At 43.8% G+C, this 27,366-nt stretch overlaps 1 protein-coding gene across 2 annotated transcripts in view; it reads left to right on the top strand.

Moving 5' to 3' along the window:
* The window catches only part of LOC142564096 (uncharacterized), a 41,864-nt gene extending 15,259 nt beyond the window's left edge, over positions 1 to 26,605 (top strand). The window contains exons 3-9 of one of the 2 annotated variants that reach the window (XM_075674953.1): positions 3,805 to 3,836; positions 12,051 to 12,197; positions 16,042 to 16,058; positions 18,346 to 18,413; positions 21,030 to 21,128; positions 24,433 to 24,544; positions 26,328 to 26,429. In XM_075674953.1, the coding sequence (XP_075531068.1) occupies positions 3,805 to 3,836; positions 12,051 to 12,197; positions 16,042 to 16,058; positions 18,346 to 18,413; positions 21,030 to 21,128; positions 24,433 to 24,506 (437 nt within the window). In that variant the 3' untranslated portion in view covers positions 24,507 to 24,544; positions 26,328 to 26,429. Of the gene's footprint in view, positions 1 to 3,804; positions 3,837 to 12,050; positions 12,198 to 16,041; positions 16,059 to 18,345; positions 18,414 to 21,029; positions 21,129 to 24,432; positions 24,545 to 26,327 lie in introns of both variants that reach the window. The other variant, XM_075674952.1, reaches the window with a different exon arrangement.
* The last annotated feature ends 761 nt before the right edge of the window (positions 26,606 to 27,366 follow it).

Genomic DNA, 27,366 nt, shown 5'->3' with positions numbered 1-27,366 from the left:
AGGCTGGGATAGGTTCGAAGGTCACTACCCATGAAGGCCGATTGTGACAACTTGTAATGTTAACCACTGACCTCAAAGATTCCGGCTTTCTGCCACATGACGTTTGTGGATTTTGGCGATTCCGAAGGCCAATTTTTGTGCGCCCTGCGCAAGCTCTACTGTAACCTTTTATCTATAATGTGTATTGCACACACAAAGACACTTGACAAACCTTCATTTTGTTTGAAAAGTGAGCTGGAAGCCGCGCTGGCAAAGGGGCTAGCGCTTGCACTGATTGCCTTCCTCGTTACCTGTGCCAGGTATATTCTCCAGCAGGTTTGTGCAGGACCCCGTCTTTACGGCATTAACTACATTTAGTGGGCGGGACAGCACCAAAGTAAAAGTGTGTATACGGACATGGTCAAAAAGTGTTTTCAAAATATGCAGAACCACGACCTCTCTAACATGCCGTAAATCGCGTTACATATTCTTAAGTGTGTGTTAGTGGTCTGCATAATGATAGGAATCAAGCAGTCTCCCGAAGAAGCAGCAAGAGGCTGCTTGTGGGGGCAAAGCAAATGGGTAACTCGGGCCGGCTCACGAACAAAAACTGAAGAATACTCGGTTAAAAAATTAAAATTAAATTATGGGCTCTTACGTGCAAACACCACGATCTGATTATGAGGCACGCTTAGTGAAGGACTCCGCAAATTGAGACCACCTGGGGTTCTTTAGCGTGCACCCAAATCTAAATAAAAGGGTGTTATCGCACTTCGCCCCTATCTAAATGCCGCTGCCATGGCCGGGACTTGATCCCGCAACCTCGTGCTTAGCAGCCCAACACCATAGCCACTAAGCAACCACAGCGGGTAATACTGGTTAGTGGAGCTAACTCTTCGTGGAAGAGTTGCGCGTCGATGCTTTGGTTAGCTGACATTTCTGAATTTCGGCATTGCAGTTATTACATCAACACGTTCTTAGTTTCGATGTACTGCAACACAGGCGCATTTGCACCAATCGCTTAGAAGGATCGCTAGCGGAGCGTAATTGTGTCATTGGTTTATTTTGCGAGAAGCACATGTTGTCTCAGTATCGCGTCGAGAGGCACCAAATAGAATGTATTTTTTTTTCATCTGTGTAAGTGCACATGAACGCTATGAAAGCAAGTGCGGCAGTTGTTGTAGCAGTAATTAACACGCCGATCACCACCGCCTGCGCCCACTAAGGCCCGCTGTAGCGCAATCCACAAAATGAGAACTGACATGGAGGAAGGAGGTATTTAGCTGTAAAGCGTGAAACGTGAAACATGCTAAAAGGAACGATATACGCCAAGTCTTCCAGAAATAGCACTGTTGGGTCCGTTTACTGCGCATGTAAACAAAGTTCGAGGGATGCGTTTAATGTACATTTATGCACAGCCATCTTTATATGTCCACTCCTGAAAATTCTTGTAAAGTTTTTTTCCTTTCTTTTTTTTAACCAGAGCACACCATTGGCCAAGGTGTTTTGGGGCGCGGAAGACCATTTCTCATTCTTGTTTCGCGCTACTGTTGCTTTATTTTGGATCCGTAGCCACTCGCACAAGCATCAACGTTCCTGCAATATATCTCCGTTTTCTTTTACGTTCTTCTGAAGCGCAGGCTGATCACGTTTACCTTCGGAGGCTGGCGGTGTATGTTCTTTTAGCGTTTGAAGAATTTGTTAGATCTTTTCGTCGAGCAAAGTAGAAGCATTCCCAGATTTAGCTCAACCTTTGTAATCAATAGTTTAAGCAGCATAAGCCACCAATCCCAAACAAATGGAAACAATAGGTTCAGGCATGGGGCAACAATAGTTCATTCAAGAGGATGAATAGCTAGGCCTTACCACGGCCGGTCGCCTTACGTACTAACAGGCAAATTTAAGCATATTTCAGAAAGTAGTTTGGTGCTTCCTGTAATGCAACTGAATTACTGAAGGTCATGGGCATTCTTTACAAAGAGCAGGATGGGTTACCTACAGCCATTGATTTGATCACGTATCCAAGACAGAGGCTTTAGTAGAAGGTGGCTGTCGCTGTTGGGACTTCACAATATTGTTCGATAGGCGACGGTCGTTGACTTGCAAGCGTAACCGATTTCATCTGTGATATCGTTCAGCAGATTTATCAACGATATGCCCAAACACACAAAGACAGGCGGGTTTGTACACATGGTTTGGCGCATGCCGTGCCGCCAAATTTATCCATGTAAATCGCGATTGTAAATGTCGTGACCCTCGCTGATTCGAATAAATATGCGCAATAACTGAATATAACTAAGCAGGGGTATTTAAACCTTTATAGAGCATGTCTGGAAGCTCAGAATTGGAATGGAATATGTCGTAGCTAATTCATCGTTCCAGACGCTGCATAAAGACGCGGCGTGTCTGAGTGCACTCTGCGAAGTCATAAATATATTCTACGATATGGCACCATATTCAGAGGCGTTACACATACTTCTTTCTGCGAGGCTTTCTTTTGCTCATTTTAGGCATATTGCTTGGAGTAGGTTCCTCTATCGGCTCGATTTAATAAAAGAACAATGCACGACTGAAGCTCGGCCTTCGAACATAGCAGAACAATCATCTAAACACAGGGTCACTATCGCACGCCAACAGTTCTCGCGCCAAAGCCTACATGCTCCGTTAAATGCTTAGCGCATGCGCTATGTGCCAGTATCTTTTTCGCTTTTCTTGTGAGAGCTCGCGCCTTCAGTAGGTGCGCTTTAATGCACCCGTCCTTGGGACCAAGCCACAGTCTCCAGAACTTCCCTCGAAGTAGCTAACGCTACACAGAAATTGTGGCACGCTATACCACCTTTACGATCGTCCTAGGTAAGTCGCATTTTATTATTTCATCGCCAGGGTACAAATGCTTTCGTTATCTTAACGTCGGCATATGTGCGTAGGAATGTATAGCACTTAGTCACAGATCATGTGACAATCCGTTTATCTGTCACTTAAGCCCGTTAATACCTATGTAAAACCTAACATTGAAATGAAATTACGGGGTTTTACGTGCCAAATGGACGCTTTGATTATAAGGCACACCGTAGGGGGGGGGGGGTGAGGGGGGACTGCGGATTAATTTTGACAACCTGAGGTTTTTTTAACGTGCACCTAAGTCTGAGTACACGGGTGTTTTCGCATTTCGATCCCATCCAAATCCGGCCGCCGTAGCCGAGATTCTATCCCGCGACCTTGTGCTCAGCAGCGCTACAACAAAGCCACTAAGCAACCACGGCAGGTAAGCCAACATTCGGCTTGCGTAAATTCGCATCGAACGGATGCATAATTCATGCCGTTGCCGCTATACGTTAATTGTCGCCGCCATCCTCATCTTTCGCCTGTAATCACACACGTACGCTTTCGTTACACATGCACCTACTCTGTCTACGCAGAGACGTTGTAACGCTTTGGTACTGATAGCGGTAACATGTGGTACTTTGGTACTGATAACTGGTACCACCTGGTAATGCTTCCTTAAACCAAGAACGATGCTGCATAGACAGCTATCTGCAAAATGTTTTGCATAACATCGATTGAAGCAGCGTGAAAGATTTCTGCAATCTTTCTGTATAACAAAATATAACTTGATATATATTGCCCCTGATCATCCACTGTGCTGTAAAATAGTTAGTTTATTTATATTTACGTTACGTTCGCTTTTACAGCATCGCATATCGAACAAATCACAACAGATCACCATTCATTTTTTTTTATTTTTATCTCTTGTTTAATGTTTCTCACCATTGCCCAAAAGCGAAGCTTCCGAGATCAAGGTGTACGGCATTTATTCATTTTCAGAATCGTTAGGCTCGACCCGGATAGTAAAAGAGGTAAGCCCGACTCTCGCCTACATTATATCTAGAAAAGAAAGAATTGTGACTGAAGCAAATGAGTATGTTACAAAAAGCACATAGATGGTTTTAGAGGGAGAGTTAAATTAGGGGAGAAATGCTGGGAGGTTAACTGGAAGAGCTTCATCTTTGCGTCCCTGCACTGGGAGAAGGCTATGTCGAAACGAAAGGTGGAAAGAATTCAAGGTAGATAAAGCAAAGGCTCGAAAATAAAAGACAACACCAGTGAGAACTACAGTCTCTCTAATAGGCCACTCGAAATTACCTAACAACTTCAAGAGCGCCTTGAGAGACCTGTGGTATGGCGACTGGACAAGTTAGTATTCCAACACTGTCTGCTCCAAAAGCTGCCGGTCATCAAGATGGGCGAACGCTATTGCGAGTGTCTGCTTGTTTGCGCTGTATTGAGGAAAACGGCAAAAAACGTGTTCAGTAGTTTCCTCGATGCCTCAGTGGTCACAGGCAACACTATTTTCTAATATTCTGTTGTTTTAAGTGACAGAAGCATGATCTCATTACGAGAGACGCCTTAGCAGGGTGCTCTGGATTACCGTTCACGAGTGACCAATCTAGTGTATATTATCGTGCATTTTTGCCATGTTGTATATCATTTTCATAAACGGAATTCCTTTGCTATGTTAACAGTAACAAGTGTTCGTGTGCCTTCAGATATTGCTTTGTATTCCTAGTGCCTTCAATATTGTGTAACATGGTAATCTTTTTATAGCACTGTTCCTATTAGAAATTTGTACTTTTTATACCTCTTACTGTTCAATATGCCCCCCTTACTTTATGCCCTTCCATAGGGCCTGTAAGGTTCTTTTGAATAAAAAACTGTGATCACCTGGGTTCAATTAACGAGCCCGAAAATTGAAGTACACCAGCGTCTTCGCATTTTGTGGCTATGAAATAAGGCTGCCGTGGCCGGGGACGAACATACAACCTCGAGCTAAGCAAGCGCAAAGTCATTGTCATTATTAAGCGGCAAGGCTTTTTTCATACCTTCAATTTGGAATGCGAGTGCACGCTTCGAAAGCAAATACAGCCAGTACGGCACATTGTCGTATGATAAAAAGCAGGCACTATCCTTTTCTTTCACTGGAAGTAGCACACCACAATGCAAACCATCGAACTATCGTCTCCTAAGCACTGTTTCTATTTATTTATTTATTTATTTATTTATTTATTTATTTATTTATTTATTTAAGAATACTGCCAACCTCGTCAGAGATTATAGCAGGGAAAGTGCACAAAATGTCGATTGAATTCACAGAGTCATACATGCAAAGCATTATACATTGCTATTTGAACAATACATCAGAAAGCTGACTTGGTTTCACCGTCTACACAGAACAAACAGAAAAACAATAAATTTATAAGTATGGCATAGGCTAAACACTCAGTAAGTTTATTGTTTCTACGATGACGTTTGCGCTACTTGTGAAGCAAGCAATTTATTCTCAGTTTTCCAAATAAACCTGTTTAATGATGATTCGATCGTTACAGTGGGCTTCACTTGCAGTCTTTAATTGCTAGAGGAAAAAATTAGTATTTGAAGCAATTGGGATTGAAAATGCATTCAATTAGTTTATGGGAGTGCTTATGACGAGATGGTCTTCCATTTTAGTGAGATATAATTATTGAGGTGTCAGTTTTTATCCTCTTATGTAGAAACTGGAACATCAGCCTTAGCCGTGTTAGTTTGGTTTGGTTTTGTAGTGTTAGGATGCCAGCGTTATAAAGTAGTAGTGTTGGATAGACTGTAAGTATTTACTTATTGAAAATAAACGGTATTGCTTCTATTTGTGCTGTCTCTATTTTGCTCACCTATTACTAGTAAGAGGGATACAGACAGGACTAGTATACTATTATAGATCTGACAAGTGTTCTATGAGCTATTAGTTCGGTATTTAGTGGTACTATGCTGAGACGTCTTTTGAGCACGAACAGCCGCTGTACAGGGCTGTGCTAGTAATGTTATCAACGTGAGTCTCCATCCTAAACCGCTTGAAATTGTTATTCCCCAGTATTTGTGAAAACTTACTTCAATCAGGAGTAAGCACAGTGGGCGGCAGTCGGGGGGGGGGGGGGGGCGCAAGGTGTACGTCTTCTAACGTCTTCCACAGGGACATGCGCGGGCCGACGGGCGGGCTGGCTTGCTGCAGCGGCGGCGTTGTGTGGCCACGGAATTGTGGCGGGGCCTGACGTGGGTATGGAGGTGTAATTTCTTCCGTGAATATTACAACGCTCTCGTTGGGCAGCTGCACTCGGGCTTCGAGTAGAACTTCGGCCCTTTCTTTTCGTACAACGCTCGTGAAGGCCCTAGGGAAGCTACTGCGGAATAGGTCAAACGTTGTATATAAGAGTGGACACACGGTTCTCGAACCAAGTCCCCGCGGCATCTTCCAGGGACGAATATACATAGCGCAACTTTCTCTCAGAGGCTCAGCTGTCGAAGGCTTAGATTCTTTCAAAACTCCCGAGCTGTTTGTGTTTGTCTGTCGTTCTACAAAGCTCTAAGGAAGGTAGGTGGCTCCCTGGGCTGCTTCAGTATGATGGCTGCAGGGAATGCTGCGTCCGTCATTATGGCAGCTGTCTACGGTGCAGCAGTTGTCCTGGTCGTTTCAGGTAGAAGTCCGTGCTCATGCAGGCGGCAAGTGGTTAGCTCGATGGCTCATGCTTACGCAGATGATATCCGCGCGGTTCAGGCTTGGATCGTGGCTTTGCGGTTACGTCCGGTACATGAAAGCAGAAGCACCTTCACCAGAGGTCACGTTGCCGCGACGGCGTAGGAGAACACGCTGTCAAAAGCTACATATGCGCGAGTTGGAATGAATGCATACTTATTAATCAGCGCGATAACAAACGGAAGACACACAGTTAGAAGGACACAGGATGAGCGCTAACTAACGCTTATTGAACAAAATGCTTGGAAAAGAAAACGCCAATAAACCAGCTACCTTCGTGCGTAGGAAATCTACGACACGTGCAAATGGTTACTCAGCAAGTGCGTTTCACAATCTAGCAAAACGAGAGATGGCTCGGATGTACAGTCATTGCGCAACCTTTTTATGTGAAAGGCTTCATTCCGTAAGTTCATGAACTCTTCTATCTTTGTGCTTGAAGATGATGACAGCTAAACATGTGGCACTCAAAGCTCAACAATACCGGCGAGCACAGCCGACGATCGCCGAAATGTGACCAGTGGGTCACGCGAGTCGGTTTTGACTCATGACTCGTCGAAATTTCCAGCGTGGTTGCTGGTGCCAGCGTGTGTTCCAGAAAGTACTATTCAATTCGCGTGGTACATACAGTCGTATTAGACAGAGTTCAGTGACAACAAATACAACCACCGACAACGTGTGCGAAACTTCCGATTCATTCAGGTACGTCCTGCGCCAAGCGATAAAGTTGACCCTTTGTTTGCCCATGGAAAGTGTTTGCCGAAGAAGCATAAGAAATTCCGCGTTTCATTACTATCAAGAAAGAAGTACGTGTGCTTATCGATAGACGGATTATCTTTGGGGCTGTTAGCGAATCACGGCGAGGTGGTGGTCCGCGAGTAACATTTATTGCGATGGCAATTATATAGACACGCTAGCCAAATTTTTGCCATCGCCGTGTGTTCCGTCAAAGGGCGCCACCATATTGCGATCACAGCGCCGTCTATCGGGCGGCGTCATGCTGGAATGTAGGATCGCGCTGGAAGGTGCACGGTGAACCTGCTGTTGCCGACAAGCAGCAAGATTTCGCGCTTTCTCGAGAGATGTCAACAAGTTGTTTAGATTTGGAAACTTCTTAGCGTGTTGTCACTAAGCTTTTAGCTGCGATATAGGCGCAATATCGAACGGCGACGAGCCTAAAGGCGTAATAGGAGACGAGTCAAGTCTGAACATTGTCGATACGTAACGTATACATGTAACGTGCTATTATTGTATGTCTAGCCTTGAGCTCCACTTCAACTCTATTAAGGTGTCACTCAGGCGACAACAATCAGGCGTCTCCATGTGCCATGCGGTGTGCCGCCCCAGCGTGCATCCCAATCCAGTTAAATTCGAAGCACTGAGGAAACACGTTTGGCAAGCTTTCGTCCGCCTAAGATTCTCGCGGTACGATTTTCTAAACATTGTTTATCTGCAATCCCGTAATCAAGCTTTACAAAATAAAGAACTGAAAAATATCTGAATCAAAGGGCTGTTAACGTGGATAAAATGGGCTTATGATATATTCGCCGCGAATATGCCACGGTCAACCAGACCCACGCAACGCATCAAAAGATCATGCACACTCTTACGTCTCGAATAATGCCTGTGCGTGCAAGTGCACCTCGCCCACTCGAGAGAGCTGAAGAACGAACAACTACTCTTTGCAATGGCAACTTTATTTTCTGCAGTAATACAGCGCGCGGTGAGCGTCGTCGACAGCTTGCCGGCGAGATTCAGAAGCACGGGAGAGCGCATGTGAAATAGGGCCAGCCGGCACACGGTAGGCATTGCTTTGGTTACAGAATGGAAAAGGACTCACCTTCATTTCTTAGTCGGCGGGTACTGTTTTCCTAATACGTGATCTGTCGACTTCCACTAGAACGTTGGTTTCCAAGCATGATAATCTTAGAACACGTTCGAGGAAACTGAATTTAATGTGCGTGCGTGCACGAAGAAATAACTTCATCCATTGGCAATTGTTGACCGACTCGTAAGCTCACCTTTATTTCATGTCCCAGTTTGATCATGGGTGTCGAATTCCCAGTTCGTCGCCGAGCGTTCACTGCGAAAAAGACCTGCCGAATATACAGGCGATGGCATCAAGTCATTTCTGTTTACGCTGACAATACAAAGCGGACGCTTCTCTGCTATCACAGCGGCGGTGCCCACGAAGTCGTCGCGCTTGCTTCTGAAAGTTATTTTGTAGCGATAGCTATATTATGCCAGCTTTCCGCCTCTTCCCCGTCGCCGCACTTAGAGCCGTGGCCGCACTCTGACGCCACACCACGGGTCTCAATTCTGCGGCGACTCGGCTCGTTGCGCTCGTCGCGCGGCCACCACTCCTACAGGCGCGCGTCCGCCGTTGCCTGGCAACCACCACAGCTGGCGCGCTCGCCGCGCCCTCTGTGTCACGCCACACCACGAGCCTCGACTATCCGGCAACTCGCCTCGTCATGGTCGCCGCGCGGCAACTGCTCTTGCCGTTGGGAGAAAACACTAAACGTGAAACCACTAAGTTTAATAACATGTGGAACTACAAGCGAAGCCTAAGCGAAGCCGAGGGTCTGTAGCTATCGTTACTCGACTAAGTTTAACCAGAGCTTAGCCAGAGCCAATTTTTTTCCAGCCAAATACAGCAGAGTAGTAGTAGCCCGTCGACCTTGAGACATCTGACATCGCAGAAATCCCAGACAGAGCAGGTTAGAATGACACTAATTCGCTATTAAACCGCTACCTTTCGAAGCTGCCGCTGGCAGAAAACGCAATCCGCACATACCAATGCGAGGAGGAGAGCGGCGCGGCGCTAAGGTTCGAGGCTACGTTCGTCTACCCCGATAAAACGGTCTATAAAGTCCAAGGGCGATAACACCGTCGCCGCGTCGAATGCTGTATGTGCGAGTGAAAGAACGCGAGCGGAGCCGACGATCGCGGTTCGCTCTGGCGCACCCAAAGAAAGCGGACAGCAAACGCGCAGTCTTCGTCGCCAGAAAGGCTGTGGGTGTACATGGGGGAATGGGAGGGATGGAGGAGGGGCGGCGTTGTGCTCCGGCAGCAAGTGCGCATTTCGCCACCGAGCGCAGGGGGAAGTGAGTGACGATCGCGGCTCAATCTCGCGCGGCATATATGGAGGAAAGAGTGCAGGCAGTGCGGGAGGGACTGGGGCGGCTTGGACTACGCCAACAAGTGTACTTTGCACGGCCAAGCGCGCCGCGTCCTGAAAGCGACCTGCAGACGGCTCGTACATTTGCGGGCGCAGTGTTATCGCCGCTCTTGCGTTGATGCGAACGACCGCAGGAAGCTCACTTCGTTCGCTCCTGCTGTTGCCGCACTTGCTCACACCAGCGTTTTGACAGCGAGTGTCCGTGCTCATCGAGTGGGATATGTTCATGATTGCGTGTGCATGCAGACACCATGCTTGTTCGTTTAGTAAGTTTATAGTTTATAGCGCCTATAAAACTACTGTCCTGGCTTCGTACAGCTGTCTACTAATTTGCTATCGCAATCGCTTCTTCGCCTTCCGGGCAAAACTGCGACTTTCTTCAAGTGAAACTTGTATTGGCTAACAATTTCGGTGGCGAAGTAGTCACGCAATAATCCCGTTGCTCCCAGAGAGGAGCAGCTGCGGGAAAGCGCGGTTTATTGAGTTTACAGTTGCGCCGTCGCCGGAGCGTGAGCCATTACCAAGGATTCCAGCTCCATAGGCGCGCCCGACGGGCGCCGCCAATCCGAGCCGTTTCGCTTCCGCCGGGAAGGGAAAAGTCAGGGAATGGTTTCGCGCGCACTACCGCCGGCTTCGTTTCCGTTGAGTTCACTGTCGGAAAATGGATGGGACGGCCACGCGTGGTGCGTTCCCCAGAGGAACGGACAACCGACAACTCGCCCGTGAAAGGGCTCGCCGTCGGTGCGCCGATCCACCCATTAAGGCCTAAATATAGAGATCGCAGAGAGAGGCATTCGTCCTATAGTGGACATAAAATAAGCTGCTGATGATGATGATAGTCCGACGTAGCGTGAGCTCGCGCGCACGTTTCGGAAATGGGTTCATTTTTGTAAACAAATGAAACCATTTTTGTAATCGTTTGTAATCTTGTTGTAATCTTGTCCCGTGTAAACTACCGAGTTGCCATTAATAAAACTGTTAGTTGAAGGTCAGCAATCCGTCCAGTCCTTTCTTCTTTTTTCTGCTTTGGAATGAGCTGTAACGCTGCTACAAGATGCATCCCTGTCTAGCCTGCCAGAAACCCTTACTGCAGTCGGAACGGGTTTCAGCGGTCTTAAGATCTAAATTACCTCACTAATTACGATTTTTTATAAACCTTTGCCCCGAACTAAGAGGGTTGCATTTCTGCATCATGTATACAGAGTGGCCGGTCGAGAGGTGCTTCATTTCACCTGCGATGATGATTTACTATCAACCGCCAAGAACGAAGCAGCCAATCATGCAACCCGTCAACTATGTCTACCTACAAGGTTGCCAGCTTTTCCCTTGACCGTTGCTACATAGTGCAACGGCAAAGGAAATATGTGTGTTAGGGGTTACATAAATATGGAAGGCGGTTTTAAACTAGGATTGTAGTCCTTGTTTTATCTCTTTTTTGTCAAATATTACAGCTGTGCTACTGCCGGGCCCAAGATTCCTTTCTAGCGTTTCTAACAGAAACAAACAATTGTTAAAGAAGCCTCTCCTCTCTAAGGTTTCAATCAATGGAAAATGCTCACAATAATAATAATAATATATTATTTGGGGTTTTACGTGCCAAAACCACTTTCTGATTATGAGGCACGCCGTAGTGGAGGACTCCGGAAATTTTGACCACCTGGGGTTCTTTAACGTGCACCTAAATCTAAGCACACGGGTGTTTTCGCAATTCGCCCCCATCGAAATGCGGCCGCCGTGGCCGGGATTCGATCCCGCGACCTCGTGCTCAGCAGTCCAACACCATAGCCACTGAGCAACCACGGCGGGTAAAAGCTCACAATAAGAACTAAATGAAGTGATCAACAAATTCCTAACAATAGAAAACTCAACTTGAGCGACGTTGGCTTCCTAAAGGCAAAAATAAGTCGAACTGTAGAAACACTGGTTTTAGGCTGAGGCACTTCTTGCTATCTCAATGCAAATCCCTTTGTGGTGTTTCAACTCTGCTTTGTGTTTCTTTTAGAGCAACTGCCTTCCTTCTTTTTCGTTGCATATATTTTTCAGCATCCAAACAAACCTTTTAACGCTGTCGCTGTACTTCGTTCTCGTTCCTTTATTGTGCGCAATTTTCCGCAGGTTTTATGTTACAGTACTCAAGCATAAATTACGGTGCTCACTGGCAAAAACATCTGCACTCTCTCCAGCAGTGACAAGGACCTTTCAAGAAAACAATGAAATATGTTGCTTCCACATATTTCACCTGCTTTGTTTTCAACAAATTTCATTCCTATAACGTTACTCATGTGAATGACAGCCTCTTAAACAAGTTGCCAACTCTACTTTCTACAGTTGCTGAGCAATAACAAAAGTCTCCTCCTGGGCCTGATGCCGCGAGACCCTTACCTGAAATCACCATACAGGTGCTTCAACTCCACCTTGGTAGGGATCCATGGTGACTGGGTATGCCGCACTGTTTTCTACAGAAAGCAAGAAAGGGTGAGTTACAAATGCTCATAACTGCAATCTCCGAGTACTGTTCATATTTCTTCGCATCCTTCGTAAATCAGGCTGCTTAATGGGTTTTAATGTTTGCGCAGCACATTGCAGTAAAGAGAAATAACTACGAATATGGTCACCTTTACGTGACATGCTCACCCTATTCTGCTGTATAAAACCTAAATTCACGCTCCGTCATTTGATACCCATAGGGTGCGTCAGCAAAATATTTTATAAATGAATATCTTCTGAGCGCATGCGTGGCCAGTTGTATATCCTATCGATCACGCTTCAATTCCAGGCTACCTTACAGTTGAAAGTTGGCATAAGTTTAAAAATCGAAGCCTAATTAAACCTTTGTTCAAAGTTTGTTAAGGTTCTTGAAGGTTACACTGGTGTAGACTGAATACGAAAGGTTCAGCGATGTTAGCCGCACAGCTGAAAGAAAATACCGACGGACATGCTTTATTGAACATAACAAAGAATCTCAAAAGATGCAAGAGCGTATGGGTCGGCTGCTCGAGCGCCTAGGTACAAAGCGCTGGCAGGAATTCCGCACTTCACTTACTCCTCTTACACCTGCATTAAAATTACGGAATGTTCTGCGCTCTTTAAGTGGGCCAGTAACGCACCTACAACCATTCACAGCTCTAGCTTTACTCCAGAAAGTGCCTGAAACAACCGTTCCAAACGACTTCTGTCAGCTTATTACACGCCCAAGTACAGCAGTAAACATACACAGTAATTCCGTCGAAGAAGTCAAAGCGTCGATCAATTTTTCTATCAATAGCCACCAACATGACCGAGATCAGCCGTTTTCATTAGAAGCATTTAATAATGCACTCGTATCGTGTCGCCAGAGGACAGCAGCTGTACATGACAGGGTCACATATGCTGCCCTGAAAAAGCTGGGTCCTGTAGCCACAAGAAATTTGTTAAAATTACTGCATGATGCGTGGGTATAGGAATGTCTTTCTGCTTCCTGGACAATTGTACGAGTGGTTCCTGTGTTTAAACCGGGCAAGGCTCCTTTATGGCTAGATTATTTCCGCCCTGTCATTCTGACAATTGCCTATGTATAGTTATGAAAAAGAGGGTAGACACTGGGCTTCAGTGGTAGACAGAATGCACCGACGCACTAACCGAAACTATGGCGGGCTTCCGCCAGCACCGGTGTGCGATGGATGCTATTTTAGATATTGTTACCCACGTAGATGATGAGAGGAAATCTTGAATAATCACCATTGCAGTGTCTCTAGACATAAAGCGTGCATTTGACACAGCGAGCCACACTCACGTACTACATTGGTTAATTCATTTGGGCATAGTTGGCCAAACACTGGAATGGATTGCGGAGTGCGGAAAATCTTTATTGAAAGTGCAAATAACAAAGTCAGAGAGCATAAAGTGAATGAAGGCGTTCCACAAGGTAGTCCACTCAGTCCGTTTCTATTTAATGGTGTTATAGCTAAATTACTCCTAATCCTGCCTGCTAACTTCAATTATTCGCTACATCCAGATGACTTGTGCATGTGGGCATCTGACTCGAGTACTCAAGCCGTTCAGGAAAGGCTACAAGATGGCCTAACACTATTTATTGATATTCATTATTGATGCTATGATTATTTTACATGAGAAAACTGGGTAACTATAACGTAAAACTATTCCAAACTTTTCTATTCCAATTTTGCAATCAGCCTTCCGCGATTGGTCAAAAATTTTTGGACCACCCCCTTTCACCTGTCTGTTACGCGACGTCATTAAAACCACGATAGCTCGCCATCTGATATAACGTGTACATACGGATTATGCATGATTTGACCGAACAAAAGAAAAATAGTTATTTCTAATTCGACGCCTCTACGCCATTACCCTCGGTCATTGGTTAAAAGTTTTCGGGCTGCGCCCACTTCACCTGCCTCTCACGCGACGTCACAAAACCGCAAGAACTCACCGCGTCAAAGTGACGTGTACGCGATAAAGATACATTGATATGCCGAACAAAACTGAATTTTCTTCTGAACAGCCGCAGACTGCCCCGTTCTGAAAGGAATAAAAGATGGCTGCCACCGATTGCTCAGGCACTGGCTACTCGCAGCTGTCGTAGAGCATAGGTTTATTTGCGTGTAATAAAAGTTTCTACGTAGCTGTGTAACATTTTCCAGCACCTTCGGCCCGTTTACGGCTTCGTTATGCCAACTCTCCTCTGCTGAGGATTCGTTTTAGCGTCATTCTTAAGCTTCTGTTGCATGCCGCCGCGATTGTCGACGAGCCACCGCAAGCTTAGTAAGGGAAAGCAGACCAATCGCAGACGCCTGCACCACCCTCTTCATCCGGTTATCGATTTTCAGTGTAGTGGCTCGGCCCTATCGAATCCCTCTCCACTTGAGCGTGCTCCTCGCCTCTGGTGAGCCAATTAGATAAGAGAAGCCGCTCAGTCTAGGCAATGTTATTTGTTTTTCAAGCAAACAAAAGTGACCTCCTATAAACGAGGAGAGCATTTGATTGGTCTGTTCAGAGAACCTGGCGGGTGACCACCCGATGCTTGCGTCGGCGGTTACGCAAATTTGACGTCAGGAGCTTGGAATAAAAACACACTGGAATAGTTTTACGTTATAGGGCCCCTGTTGTACTTCCTTTTACAAGGGAATGCCTCCAGAGATTCCAGCTCGTGCTAGACTCAGCGCCTGCAACTTGTGCGACAGTGCAAGTTGTTGGGTTTTCGGCTATCATGGCCTTCACAAATAAAAGTATTAGATGAGAAACTGAACTCCCTAATCAAAATTCTTCGCCGATTTGCAGGAGTGAGTGGGGGTTTTGAACCTCTTCTTTATTACGCATTCAGACGGCGATCATTAGACAAATAGCGTACTCTGCTCCTAAGCTGCATGGAATAACCTGTAATCTAGAATAAAGAATTCAAATGCTGGCCACAAGCCTTCGCATGCTAAAACACATGAGTTGTCTGTATTATATTTCCGGACGTACGGTTCCACCATAACATCTCTTGGAACATACAAATTTCGAAAGTTCGAATTTTGTAGGAATAATGGCTAGCTGTCCAAGGTAGCCTACGTGATACATGTGTGGTTAAGGCTACAGATGTGTTATGGCTTTGTTTACTCCGGAATAAACGTTTCTATTCTATAGTAAGGGACCAGCATAATTAATTATCCGAAACTGGTAAGCCTCCAGAACAGACGTTTGTGGCACATTCTCGGTTAATGATGACAAAGGACTTTTCCACACAAAAATTATTTAGCGTGTTCGGTTAGGTAAAATTAAATCACTTTAACTAATATGGTTTGCTGGAGCATATTAACACTAATAAGCTATCTACTCATACCAGCACCGCTTGTGATGAGATATTACTTTGTCTCAAATGCTGCAGGTCTCAAAAACTTCTACTGATTATGGCAAACAAAAGTTAAGCTTTTATGTAATCGCAAGTCTCAATAGGGTGTCAACGGATATCCAAATTGGTGTATCTTGGAACTTGTTTAAAAACGGAAATAAACAATAAATGCATCGAGCTTATGTGCTTCACAGTCCAATATTATTTTTATGGTGCTACCATTTCCTTCTCAGCTGCTTCTATGTACTACATACAGTGCACTTGCCATATAGGGGTTCATATCCTGCTGGTCATACTATTTCTTTTGTGATCTAATAAGTCAAATTGCACAAGGCAGCTGAGGTCTCATTCAGGCCTTTCAGCCTGTAGACTTGGCTTCCTTCTTTGTAACAAAGAAAAATACTATGTCACTTACCTTAAGCTAACCTTGCGTTCTAAGATACCTGTTTTATAATAATAAGTTCAATATGCTTTCTTTCTTTCCTTTAGAACTTCTGGAAAACTTGGTATGTATTACTGCAATAACATTTTAATGAGTAAAAAAAACTATTGCGAGGATATCAAAATTGTGGCGTGTACGAGAAAACCGGTTGTAGCATTTTGACTCGTGTTTCCCAACATACGAGAAGAATTCGCTCTCGTTGTGTGGCCTAGCGTTTTCATTCCACTTCCCCATAATACCCAGTCAAACTTTCCTTTTAACTGTTCAGCATCTACACTTCTATTGCAGCGTTGCAAACATCGGTACCTGTCACTAAAAGCTCAAATGCACGGATCTGAAATGATATCTTTCAACTTGTAAGACATTGTTTTCTTCCTAAGGGATCTTATTGCTGTGTAATGCGACACAAATTTAACCATAAGTACATGCGAGATATCTGTCAGAAATAGCAATAACAAGAAAGTCAGAGAAAATGCATCTCGGAATAACTGTCGACATCAATGCGACTATCAGTGAATCAATGTGGCGACGTACTGCGTCGCCACCGCCGAAACGCGTCACGACCAGCCAGGCTTGCACTTCAACTGGGTTCCTATGTGCAATATAGAAGTGCCGCCGCAAACGCAGTCAGTGGCGCGTGTATGAATATATTCTGTGGTTACATATGACGTGGGTTCGGTTCCGCCGAGCACCTGAGAAGTTGAGTTGAAGCATCTTTTTTGGTCCATAAATAGCCGCACACACATGGTGGCACATACCATCAAACCAAAGTTAGCGTGAAACAGGTTAAAAACAGACAAACCTACATGCCGTAAACTTGGTGAAAGTTTTCCAACAATGCTAATCGCATTACAAAACCGAAAGATATATAACGTTAGTTGTACGGACACACCGGAACTCAGCTAGAAAGGTAGCTTTCAATACTGCTAAGTCATTGTAGAATGTTTTAATGTAAGCGCTGGTTTTCTTCATTTACCATTCTTGTGCGGCATGTATGAGGATCTCCTGATCTGTTCTTAACATTTTCTATGCGGCAATTCAACCCCTTAAAACCAACGCCCTTAGAAACCTTGCCCCAGCAAGCGAGCCTGTATTACACTGAAGCTGTTAAGGGAAGTTTGCCACTGTTTGTGTCCGGTGGTGTGCTAAGCATCAATTGTCAATCAAGAAACACAAGGGTAATATGGCCAAAATAGCGCCCTGAGCCCCATTTTATTTACTTTATCAACAGACCCACACTTCAGCAAGAAAAATTCAAGATTCAAGCAAGATAAATTCAACCAAAATTCAAGGCTCCCCTCTGACTTAGACAAAACGTGTTTAAGTACTACTATACAAAGACGAACACACCGTAATAATAATAAATGGTTGAAGCTTAAGTTACCTATTGAAATGTTGAATGAATCCGCGTAACTGACTGGCGCACAGTTGACATTACAGCACCGCTTTGATTTTCAGCGGCATAAAGAGTTGCCCGCAGAAGTCTAAACAGCTGAAAAAGGCAAAGGAACTATGAGGCCTTTCTGAACCGCTAAAAGTTTCACCGCAGATGTTGCAAACGCTCATAAAATTAATGATACAAAATTGCCGTACTGCTCGAAGTAATTGGGCCTGCAGAAAACCGCAGCGGAAATTCATATTAGACATTACACAAATGAGTGACAAGAAATATATCAATGAAACCGAAGAGCTCACTTTCTCTTAGGAACCACAAGAATTAAAAGAACACTTGAGCCAAAGAAGTCAAAACCTTAATTACGTGTATACATATTTAGGTGCACCATCGGTGCCTCCACATGTGCATATGGGGTGTCTCTGTTTTAATGTATCTTTCTACTATCTTGAATAGGCAGATCCCAAAGATAGTGTACTCTAAAGATGTGATAAATGTGATGAAGGTGTCGGAGAAACACACCAGTGAGTACTATGATGATGAAGATGATAAAGATGATTCTGATGATGGTGATGGCGATTATGTTGATATTGATGAGAATTGTGACGACGACGATGATGATGATGATAACTGATGACAAAAAGTTGTAAGTCGATTTAACATCGAGTGGATGTTGATCAATCGCTGTCGCTCCGAGGTTGCTCTCACAATAAATTATACAGTCCATACACCCCACTCTATCCACCAACCCACCCAGGAAGATATGTATTTTATCAATGATCTTTTGAATGTTTGTGTAATAAAACACTAACTTCAATGGCATAGAAGTTTGGGCAGCCTATATTAATTCAGTAAGGTGCACTGTATCGTGGTATCGAAAACAAAACCACCATAAGTAAACTTTTCCTACGAGCTTTGTGGAACCACTTCATGAAGAATTTCGTGCGCATATTTTCAGCAAATACCAGCTCATGTTTAAAGCTCGGGACGGAGTTGGGACCGCTGTCCTCGATGTTGCATCGAACGGTAAGAACTCAAATAAGCTCGTCGCTTTAATGAAGCCTTACTTCAATAAAGCGGCTTTATAGTGGATAGGTTCATTAGGCATTTAAAACGGTATTACAGAAAATTAGTTTTCGCACTAGTTTCGTGCATTGTGCAAGGCCCCTCGTTGGTTCTCTTTGTCTCCTCAGCAACCTAAACGAGGCTTGTTGTTTATATTCGCTTAAAATAAGGAATATTTTGTATGTTCTTCGGAGTCATAGTTGTGTTACCTGAGTACACGCTATTAGAAAATATAACGGGCTATCAGATTGTTACGTGCGCGTGGGCTATTTCAAATTGCGAATAAGGTTGGACCAATTTCTTCAAAAAATTGTGCGTTCCACAAAGTTGGCCTTTTGAGGTAAGAATTTTATGAGCTGTGCATGGGGCAGAGTCAGAAGAGCGTCAGTTAGTTACTTACATTGCAAACGATTTCTTTGAACAAGTGCTTGGAAACCGTTACACGGCAGTAATTCGTAATTTTCCCCACGCTTCTAGGAGAACTGTGCGTCACTGAAGAAGAGAGCTTGGCTAGTTGGTTGTAGTTGCTCTTGCTGCGGTATCGTTTCTCTGGCGAAAAATATAAGTGCTAACGAAAAAAGATGCGAGACAGGACATAGTGCACGTTACTAGACTTCTGAGCTGTCTCATCTCTTCTTTTTCTTGAATACAATTTTTGCTCTACAAAGTACGCAGCAGAATTCAACGGGACACCGACTTCCAATTCTCCAGCATGGCATGAACTAAAGAAGGCACATTGGGCACGTTACGGTTGAGCCAGAGAAAAGTTCAAAGTCTGTGGGGTAATTAAAGCATTTGCAATAAAATATTTAAGCAATACAGCTTCCGGGCGTATTAATTGCTTTACAAATGGGGGGAAGGAGGAAGCTGAATTTAGCCTTATCTGTTGAGAGGACACAACAACTATCACTTCTGATTTAGAGAACCATAAACGTTTTCGAGACAAAAATTTGTGAACACGGGGAAGGTTATTTCAAGTGTGCATGCGGGGTTAAAGTATCTGCACAAATTGCAGCCTTTGTACAAAACTTTCTCCAGCAATTACTTGAAAGCGCCATAGAACCATTGTCCGGTGTTTCTTAGTGTCCCGTTCGAACGCTACCTCTCACTGAGTTGACTTTTGGTAAAATAGAAAGCACATTAAGTTGCGAAATTTCACCGTTGAAGTCTGAATTACTGGCCATGCTAATTTTTACTGAATCCTCGTTCTAAACCTATATCGATGCGTTGTACGAGGTGCCCACGGTGTCGTCATTGTATTGAACAGTTCATCTTGTTTATGTTTTGTCGAAATAGAGGCAGGCCATAAGTGACGTGCAAGGAAAGCGCTAAGTGTACTGGGCAATGATGGACTTTGCAGATCAGTATTTATATGCACAAGCACTTTCTAGCGATATGACTGATTCAAGGATGGTATCTTACTTAGCTAGCTCTGCTGGCAGAAGCCTAACAGACACTGAAATCAAATTTCGCGAAAATGAAGGAGCATCATGGCTGAAGCTTATGACAACTTAAAAGTCTGTGAGTAAATTGACAATTCTGCATAAAAAATATTTACGCCGTTACTGAACGATATGTTGGCAACGTTCCAAATAGTTGTCGTACCCGTGTAAAATTTTAAATATATGGTTTAATTTGCGCCTAATGAATTCTTAATGCAACTGCTCGAAGGAAACAGCTTCTCCAGAAAGTGTGGTGTGATTCATCATTATTTCCCAAATCTGCTAGGTTGTTTTCGCCCCATTTTCTGTGCTATGTAAAAAATTGTTGATAAGGTTAAAACGAGATATTCGTATGCATCCTTGCAGTTATTTTTGTACGCGGCGTTTCATTTCCAGATCAAGATATTTTTTAAGAATCGGTGCCATTTAGCTTAAATCTACGATTGAGCTGGAATACTCAAATAGGCAGACATTATTTACACTTGAAATTATTATGCATTAACAAATTTAGACTTATTGCCGTTTGAACTAATCACTTTCGCGCCCGTATTGCAATTCATGAATTGAAGCCAGTTCATTCTATATATATATATATATATATATATATATATATATATATATATATATATATATATATATATATATATACATATAAAGGGCACCGCTTTTATCCACTTCCCCATCGTGGTATTTTCCTGCCAGTGAATAACGGAGTATACTTTTGTATTCCGTTCTCCGTCGGGTTGTCGCAGCCGCTAAAGGAACGCCTGTGAGTATCTGGACATGAGTTGGACATACGTTCGAAATCTTCATTTGGTGCCAGTACTGACTACACAGCTGCCTACAGTCAGGCTATACCATTTAGTCGGACCCTATATCTAGGGTCTATTGAACAAGGGTGACACTTACAGTACTTGTACTATGCTTGGCATACCTCACAGAAATGGCATGCCATCCCTTCGATCGCTTCGAGATAGCGATATCCTCATAGACGAGAAAATTGCACATTACTTAAGTTGCAAATGGAGACTCGCGGACACCTGCAAGAGCACAGGATGATCCCTCCTTGTTTACGTATTATTGTATATTAAGCATATTTAGCCGTGGAAGATTCAAGGCCTTCGCAATTTTGCAGGTACTGACCCACTTCCCCCGACTGTGGATTCAAGCTACACAGTTATATTCGTCACGAATAGCTGCATTATATTGCGTGACGACAAAACGGCATTCTCTGGTAAGCCGCTCTGTTGTTAAGTACATGCCAGACATTGCATCAGTTGCAAATTTTAAAATGTGCTTTCTGACAGGCTGCTCAAGTTTCATTCATCTTAACCATCAATCCTAAAGAGCAAAATTTTCGAGGCTGCTGCGAGTTATGTCTGTTGAAAGAAGATATCTCTACGCAGCGATAACCTAACAGGCCTCATAATGAATAAGAGCCACACCTTCATCAACTATTTGCTTGAAAGTGGCCTGCCTATGAAGTTCTTCCTTATCGAGCTACACAGCTTACTGTATTCTTGCTCCCTAGAAGTTGTAACTAAGAATTACGCAGTTTTGCGTATGTATATTCAATGTCTTTTTTTTTTCAATATACCAGTTTTGATTTCTAGAGATCTAATCATTTGAAACAGCAAGATTTTATGGTTTGTTCACGCGAAATTTCCACCGGTTCTCTAGAAATCTTTTTAGCTGCTGTTTACCTTCACGTGGGATGGATATTCTTGTTGTAACTATACTCCGACCGAAAAAATACCCGCTAAACTTTGATTGTGCAGATGCAGAAGCCCATGTGGCATTGACAAGGTACCTTTGCCAACTTGTCAGAAGTATATAAAAGTTTAATGAGTGCACTCTTCACAGTGTTTCGTTATGTCGCTTAGGTGACACTCGTGAAATGCGAGGATGTTTTAAAATGGCATAAAAAAGAAATATTTAGAAGGAAATAGATACAGAAGATCATAAAAATAGGTGAAACCTTCTGCCACTAGCTTTAATGGAACCTTCGTGCAAAGATTTGTAGCCTAACCTATAAAGGGTTGTGCTACGAATATTTGCACTCATTTAGCAGAGCCACTAGTTAGCATCGCCTGAGGAGATTCTTCTTGGTTTAAGTGACTAAATAGGATGCGACGAGGCTTGAAAGGGTATTACCTGACTTTGCTTCTATAATGGCTTACCAGCATGTGTGCGTTAAAAGCACAGTGAGCTAGAACATGTGTCAGGCCTCCCAGCCTTAGTTCTCCTTTTTTGTAACAAAAGAAAGAACAATAACTTTGAAACTTGCTTTCATGAAAAAAATTATATTTCATCAATAATTTTTATTTTGTGACAATAAAGCAGTACGATACGTCTGTACAATATCAAACCTGCTACAAATACCCTCCATTTAGTGTGTGACATGTTGTGTGCAGCTGATCGATGATTTTTTCCGATCATCCTTTGCATCTCCGTTTGCAGTGGTCGGGAATGCCTGCTTTAAAGAAAACGTGCTCAGGTGGGGAGTAAAGTAGGCTAGTTTATCCTTCACGCATCAATGCGCGTACTACCCGCGTGTTCGTTAAATACAGCTTGGTGAAATACTAAAGGCACAAATTAAGAAATCTGCGCTGAGCCTTGATAGAAAGGGCGAGTGCAAGGGCAATTAGATTTCAGATATTAGGTGCACCTATGAAGACATTACGGAATGTCCTACATCCCAAACATTGTAGTTATTAAAGAAGCCTAAATGAACATTGGTTCAGTGCCGCGGTAGTATCCCAAATTGTTTATGCGTTCTGTGTCTAGAACAATTTCCTATCTTCTTAAGGTTTTGTCCTGCTCATGTTACAAAGCCGTTTATTTGTTGTCCTGTGTTTCGAAAATTGATCGAATGCTAAATTATCAGCTAAACTGGCACTAGACTAACAAAATTTTTCTTAAATTACACTTCTTGGGCCCGAAGGTACTTATAATCAACTATAAAGCAGCAATGATCAGAAGCAGCTGCGAGACTCCTGGTTACATTTCCCAATGATCAAGCTTAAACCTATTCAACCCGGTCCTGAACTAAATATCGCAGAATTCTCCATCATGCGTTTCTATTTACTGCAAAAAAAGGGATGTGCAAATGTTCTTTTACTTGTGGTGTTTGAGGCATCGTGAAGTGCTTTCTGGAAACTGTATCTGATATGCCACTCGTAAGGTAGCAGTCCATAAGGAACCTAATCATCTTCGTTAAAGAAAGGACGCTGTTCTGTGTTCGTGCGCCTAAACCTTTTTACTATAAATGCTACCGCACATACCAGCATTATGCACAAGACTTCCTAGATTGTAGCAAATGGGCAACCTTCCATAAAAAAAAATTTCGCGGTTTTTCGGGCCAAAGCCGCAATACTATTATGACGTAATAGTTCTGCGGAAATGCGCAACGTGGAAAGAATAATTAATAAAAAGAAAATCAGACATCCACCAGTTCGACCAACTCTTGCCTTTCCTTCGTGTCGTCCACGAATTCGACTTCGCCCTGCCATCCGCTAGCTGCCTCGTTAGCTGAAATGGTAGAGCGGCTGCCCCGGATGGCGGTCCCGGACCAGGGCGAATTTTTCTTCAACCGTGAGGCTTTTCTTAAGACGAAGCCGTACGGGTTTCTTTTGATGCATTTGCTACAAACTGGTGGATGTCTGATTTTCTCTTTATTCAACACTGTTATGAAGGACAACATAGTGGATGACTATGGACTATTTCGCCACTTCAAGGTTCTTTACTACGCACATATTTCTAAAAAACAGACTTATTTGCATTTTGCCCTGTCTAAATGTGATCACCACGACCTGCAATGAACCTTGGACCTGTTGCTAAGTACGGCAACGCACAGCTACTGGGCCACCACTTTAGTTGCGACGTAACATAAGCGTTGGCGATATGATAAATTAATCTTGATTCCTGACTGTTTTCGGAGTGTCATTATGTTTCGCTTGTCTTATGGGCTCTCGATGCATCAGATGATCTTATGCATCAAGGTGGTTTCGAATTTACCTGTATGAGCAGTGTTATTGAAGAAGCCGATAAAAGCTTTGGAGCCATTTATAACAATTTTCCCAAAGCTAAGATATATTTTTACTTATATTTTCAAGCAACCTTATGTCCGTTTCTAATATTATTGATTTCTACTCAGTGGTGCATGTCCACTTGCGGCTCACACCCTCTCAGAAGAGGCATATGTACAGGCGCCGACAAAAGTGGTATACTCCACGCAGCGGGAGCCGGAGACACGGCAAACTGCATCGCAACGCCGTCTACAGGCAGCATCTGGGATCGAAACAGCCGATGGGTGCCCTTTATTATCTGCAAGCACGTCGTTTGACTCGTGTAAATGTTTCGTGCTTCAGCTCGCCAAAATGCCGAGCGAAGCCGCTGCAGTAGCAATCTGCGCGGAGTATACCACTTTTGTCGGCGCCTGTACCTGCTACAATATCAAATGCAATGGCAGATTGTTCTGGTCACTACTCACTAGCTTTCTAATAGGCTGTCAGCAAAAGGTGCCCGCCTCTTTGCAGAAAGAGACCGGCGTATTTCGCATCGCACTCCGAAATTTGCCAAAACATTGTTATCTGAAACCAAGGGAAAATAAAAAAAAGGCCTTACCGACCTAACGTGACAGATGCTGGTGTAAGTTGTTTGTTATAGTGTAGCATTTGACCACGGGGCCTTCTTTGCCAAATTTTATTCCAACAAACGCACGTGCGCTTCGCAAGGCTCACACAGCGTCGTGCGGGCTTAATAGACAAAATGAAATGTGAGAGTATGCATATGTCGTATGACTCATGCGGCATTATACGTACGCTTAGAGCAGCATAATTGAACGGAAAATCCAGTTCCAAAATCCAATATTTCGAGAACACGCCGCTGTAAATTAGAATATTATTCTAATTTTTTCAACAAGAAAACATTTGATGACATGTTCGGAGAGCTTCATCACTGTGGTAATTAACGTTGTAGATTCCTGAGCAGTTTCAGCACTTCCATTATATCGAACTGAAGTATTCGAGCGTCTCAGGAATCTACAGCGTTGTTACCACTCGGCTTAGAATTTTCAGAGATGACCTGATGTCGGCCTTTGTTCAGATATCAAATTCTGACCGATGGCTGCGATTTTCTAGAGTTTAATTTTTCACCTTTGGTGTCCATTCAGTTACGCAGCTTTGATGCAGCGGACGCCCGCCAAGAGAGCGCGCTAAGCGTCTCACGCACCTAAAACCTGACATTCCGGGCATAGTTTTACCAAATATCTCATACTCAAAAACCTTTCCAGCTATAAAATAGGAAAAGTAAGTAATATATGTAGTATTCGTGCATATTCACTACGCGAAATGATATGGCAATTTAAGAATGGCAGGTTTTCGCCCACAAAGACAAGAAGCAGCAGGAGTGAGCGATATTAGTCCAATGGCATGAAGTTATCACCAATCAGTAATTAAACGCAAAAGCAGCCCGCTTATCCAAACCACTGATAACCACGAGGTGATACGGCGGTCTGTGGGCAACTATATCCTGAGGCCACAGAAGTGGCACGACATTTTGAGTGATGATCGACGCGGGCCTGTCGAGACGTTTGCTTTAACCCGATGCCTCCAGCTTAGCTTTGTCCATGGCGATGCACATTCAATGAAACATTCCGCCAGCTGTTTCAGCAGATCGGCACACGTGCCCAAATATGAGCAGTGATCTTTCTAATAGAAAATCGAAGCATGTCCTACTGAAAACTGTTTGCTCCTGTCGCGGGGCTGTTTGTCACAGCACAGCTGTTGGCGCGTGATGTTTTAACACTGATTGACCTGACAACGTGCTTCCCTGCCCGTAAAAGAGCACAGGGGAAGTCGCCAGAGGCAGCTTATTGCCCAAGTAGGGCCGTGTTCAGTCCGTGAAGTGGTCTTTTCTCGGGCCCGGAGGCGAGGCGTGGTAGGCTTTCTAAGAGCCACCAGGCAGTGGTGCCGATGCAGTGGTGCCATCATTTAACAGGTGCACAGCATAACAATCTTTAGCGCTTCGTGACCCTTCAGCATACAAATGGGGAAAATCGAGGCTTTCAAAGCTAAAATTGAGTGCGGGCAATGTTTCAATTATTTGATATGACAATCAACATTGCTTGAGAACCTTCGATAAAATCGTTTCAAACCATGCAAGCGATCAGAGGTGTTGACCAGGTTTCCCTCAATTATGGCAAAACAGCTGCTCGCGCTTTAAAAAGAAGTGTTTGCATTGCAGCCTTCCTTACGTCACCAGTATAAAAATTTTCCAGGTACATCTTTAATAGACAGCGTTTAGGCAATTCTTCATCAAGTTTTTGTGCACACTAGAAATGTTTGTTTACTGCGACAGACTAACGCATTTATGCAACATTTTTCTGTTGTTAGCCGTACAGTATGATGTTAATAATTTTGTTTCTTTTCAGAGAAACCTATTTTCTTCCTGTGGCAATTAGAAAATAATTTCGAGCGCTCATATTACGACTGTTTAGAAGTTTATGATTTCATAACCAAGAGGCCTGGCTTTGATTCCCGCACAGAATGCGAAGGTTGCTGTGATAGTATGCCTCAAGTAATGCACATCATACGCCCTGAATGTGGCTTAGACATGAGTAACATTAATGTACCGTGACCAAAGAATTTTTCCGATATGTAGGGATGCTCCAAGCCACAATTTGTGTGGTTTCATGAACACAAGCGAAAAGCCGACTGCAATGAATAAATTTCTTTCTACATATTTTTATCCAAGTGCATTCACAATCATTACTTTACCGAAGATAAATACTTAGAAAAACAAATTCTTGGCTCTCCCATAATCGAGAGTTGATGTAAGCATGAAATGGCAACCGACAAAGCAACTTGGTTGGAGATGCTAGCCACAATTTTAACGTGTGTAGTGCATGTTCGCAACGACACACTCCACCACACCGCACCGTACCGCGCCATATTGCGTACTGGTCTATATGGACGCAATAGTTTTCTGTCACAGACAGAGTCTCATTGCAAGTTTCGTCTCAGTGAAACAGCCATTCGCGGCAAGGTGAACGTGCCGCTGGACTCACGAACCGCTGGCGTTGAAAAGAGCACTCAGCGCCAAAGTTGACAATCAAGTGCCTGTGCCCTGTGTCTGCCTTTTGAGCGTAGGTATTGGGAATGGCAAATAAAGCTTCAGCATACTAGAAGTTACAGCTTGAGTGATATTGTGAGCCAATATTAGGAACAACTAGGACACAATATTATTTTATAACTTGTTTGGGCAGTAACTAGCGTATGTAATGCGGTTCTGTACAAAGGGTTGGAGGCCAGAGATCGCATTTTCTTTATGGCAAATTCCATTGATCGGTCTAGCGCGGGGTGTTGCATCCACGAGATATGAACAAAATCTGGCACAGATCGACCAGCGCTTAAAAATTAGCTGAGCTTTAACTTTTGTAAAATTAGTTATCACAAGCAAAACGTCTGTGT

This window comes from Dermacentor variabilis, chromosome 11, assembly GCF_050947875.1.
Source record: "Dermacentor variabilis isolate Ectoservices chromosome 11, ASM5094787v1, whole genome shotgun sequence".
Taxonomy (NCBI): domain Eukaryota; kingdom Metazoa; phylum Arthropoda; class Arachnida; order Ixodida; family Ixodidae; genus Dermacentor; species Dermacentor variabilis.
Note: the sequence above shows the minus strand (reverse complement) of the source record. Positions and strands in the feature narration are given on the sequence as shown.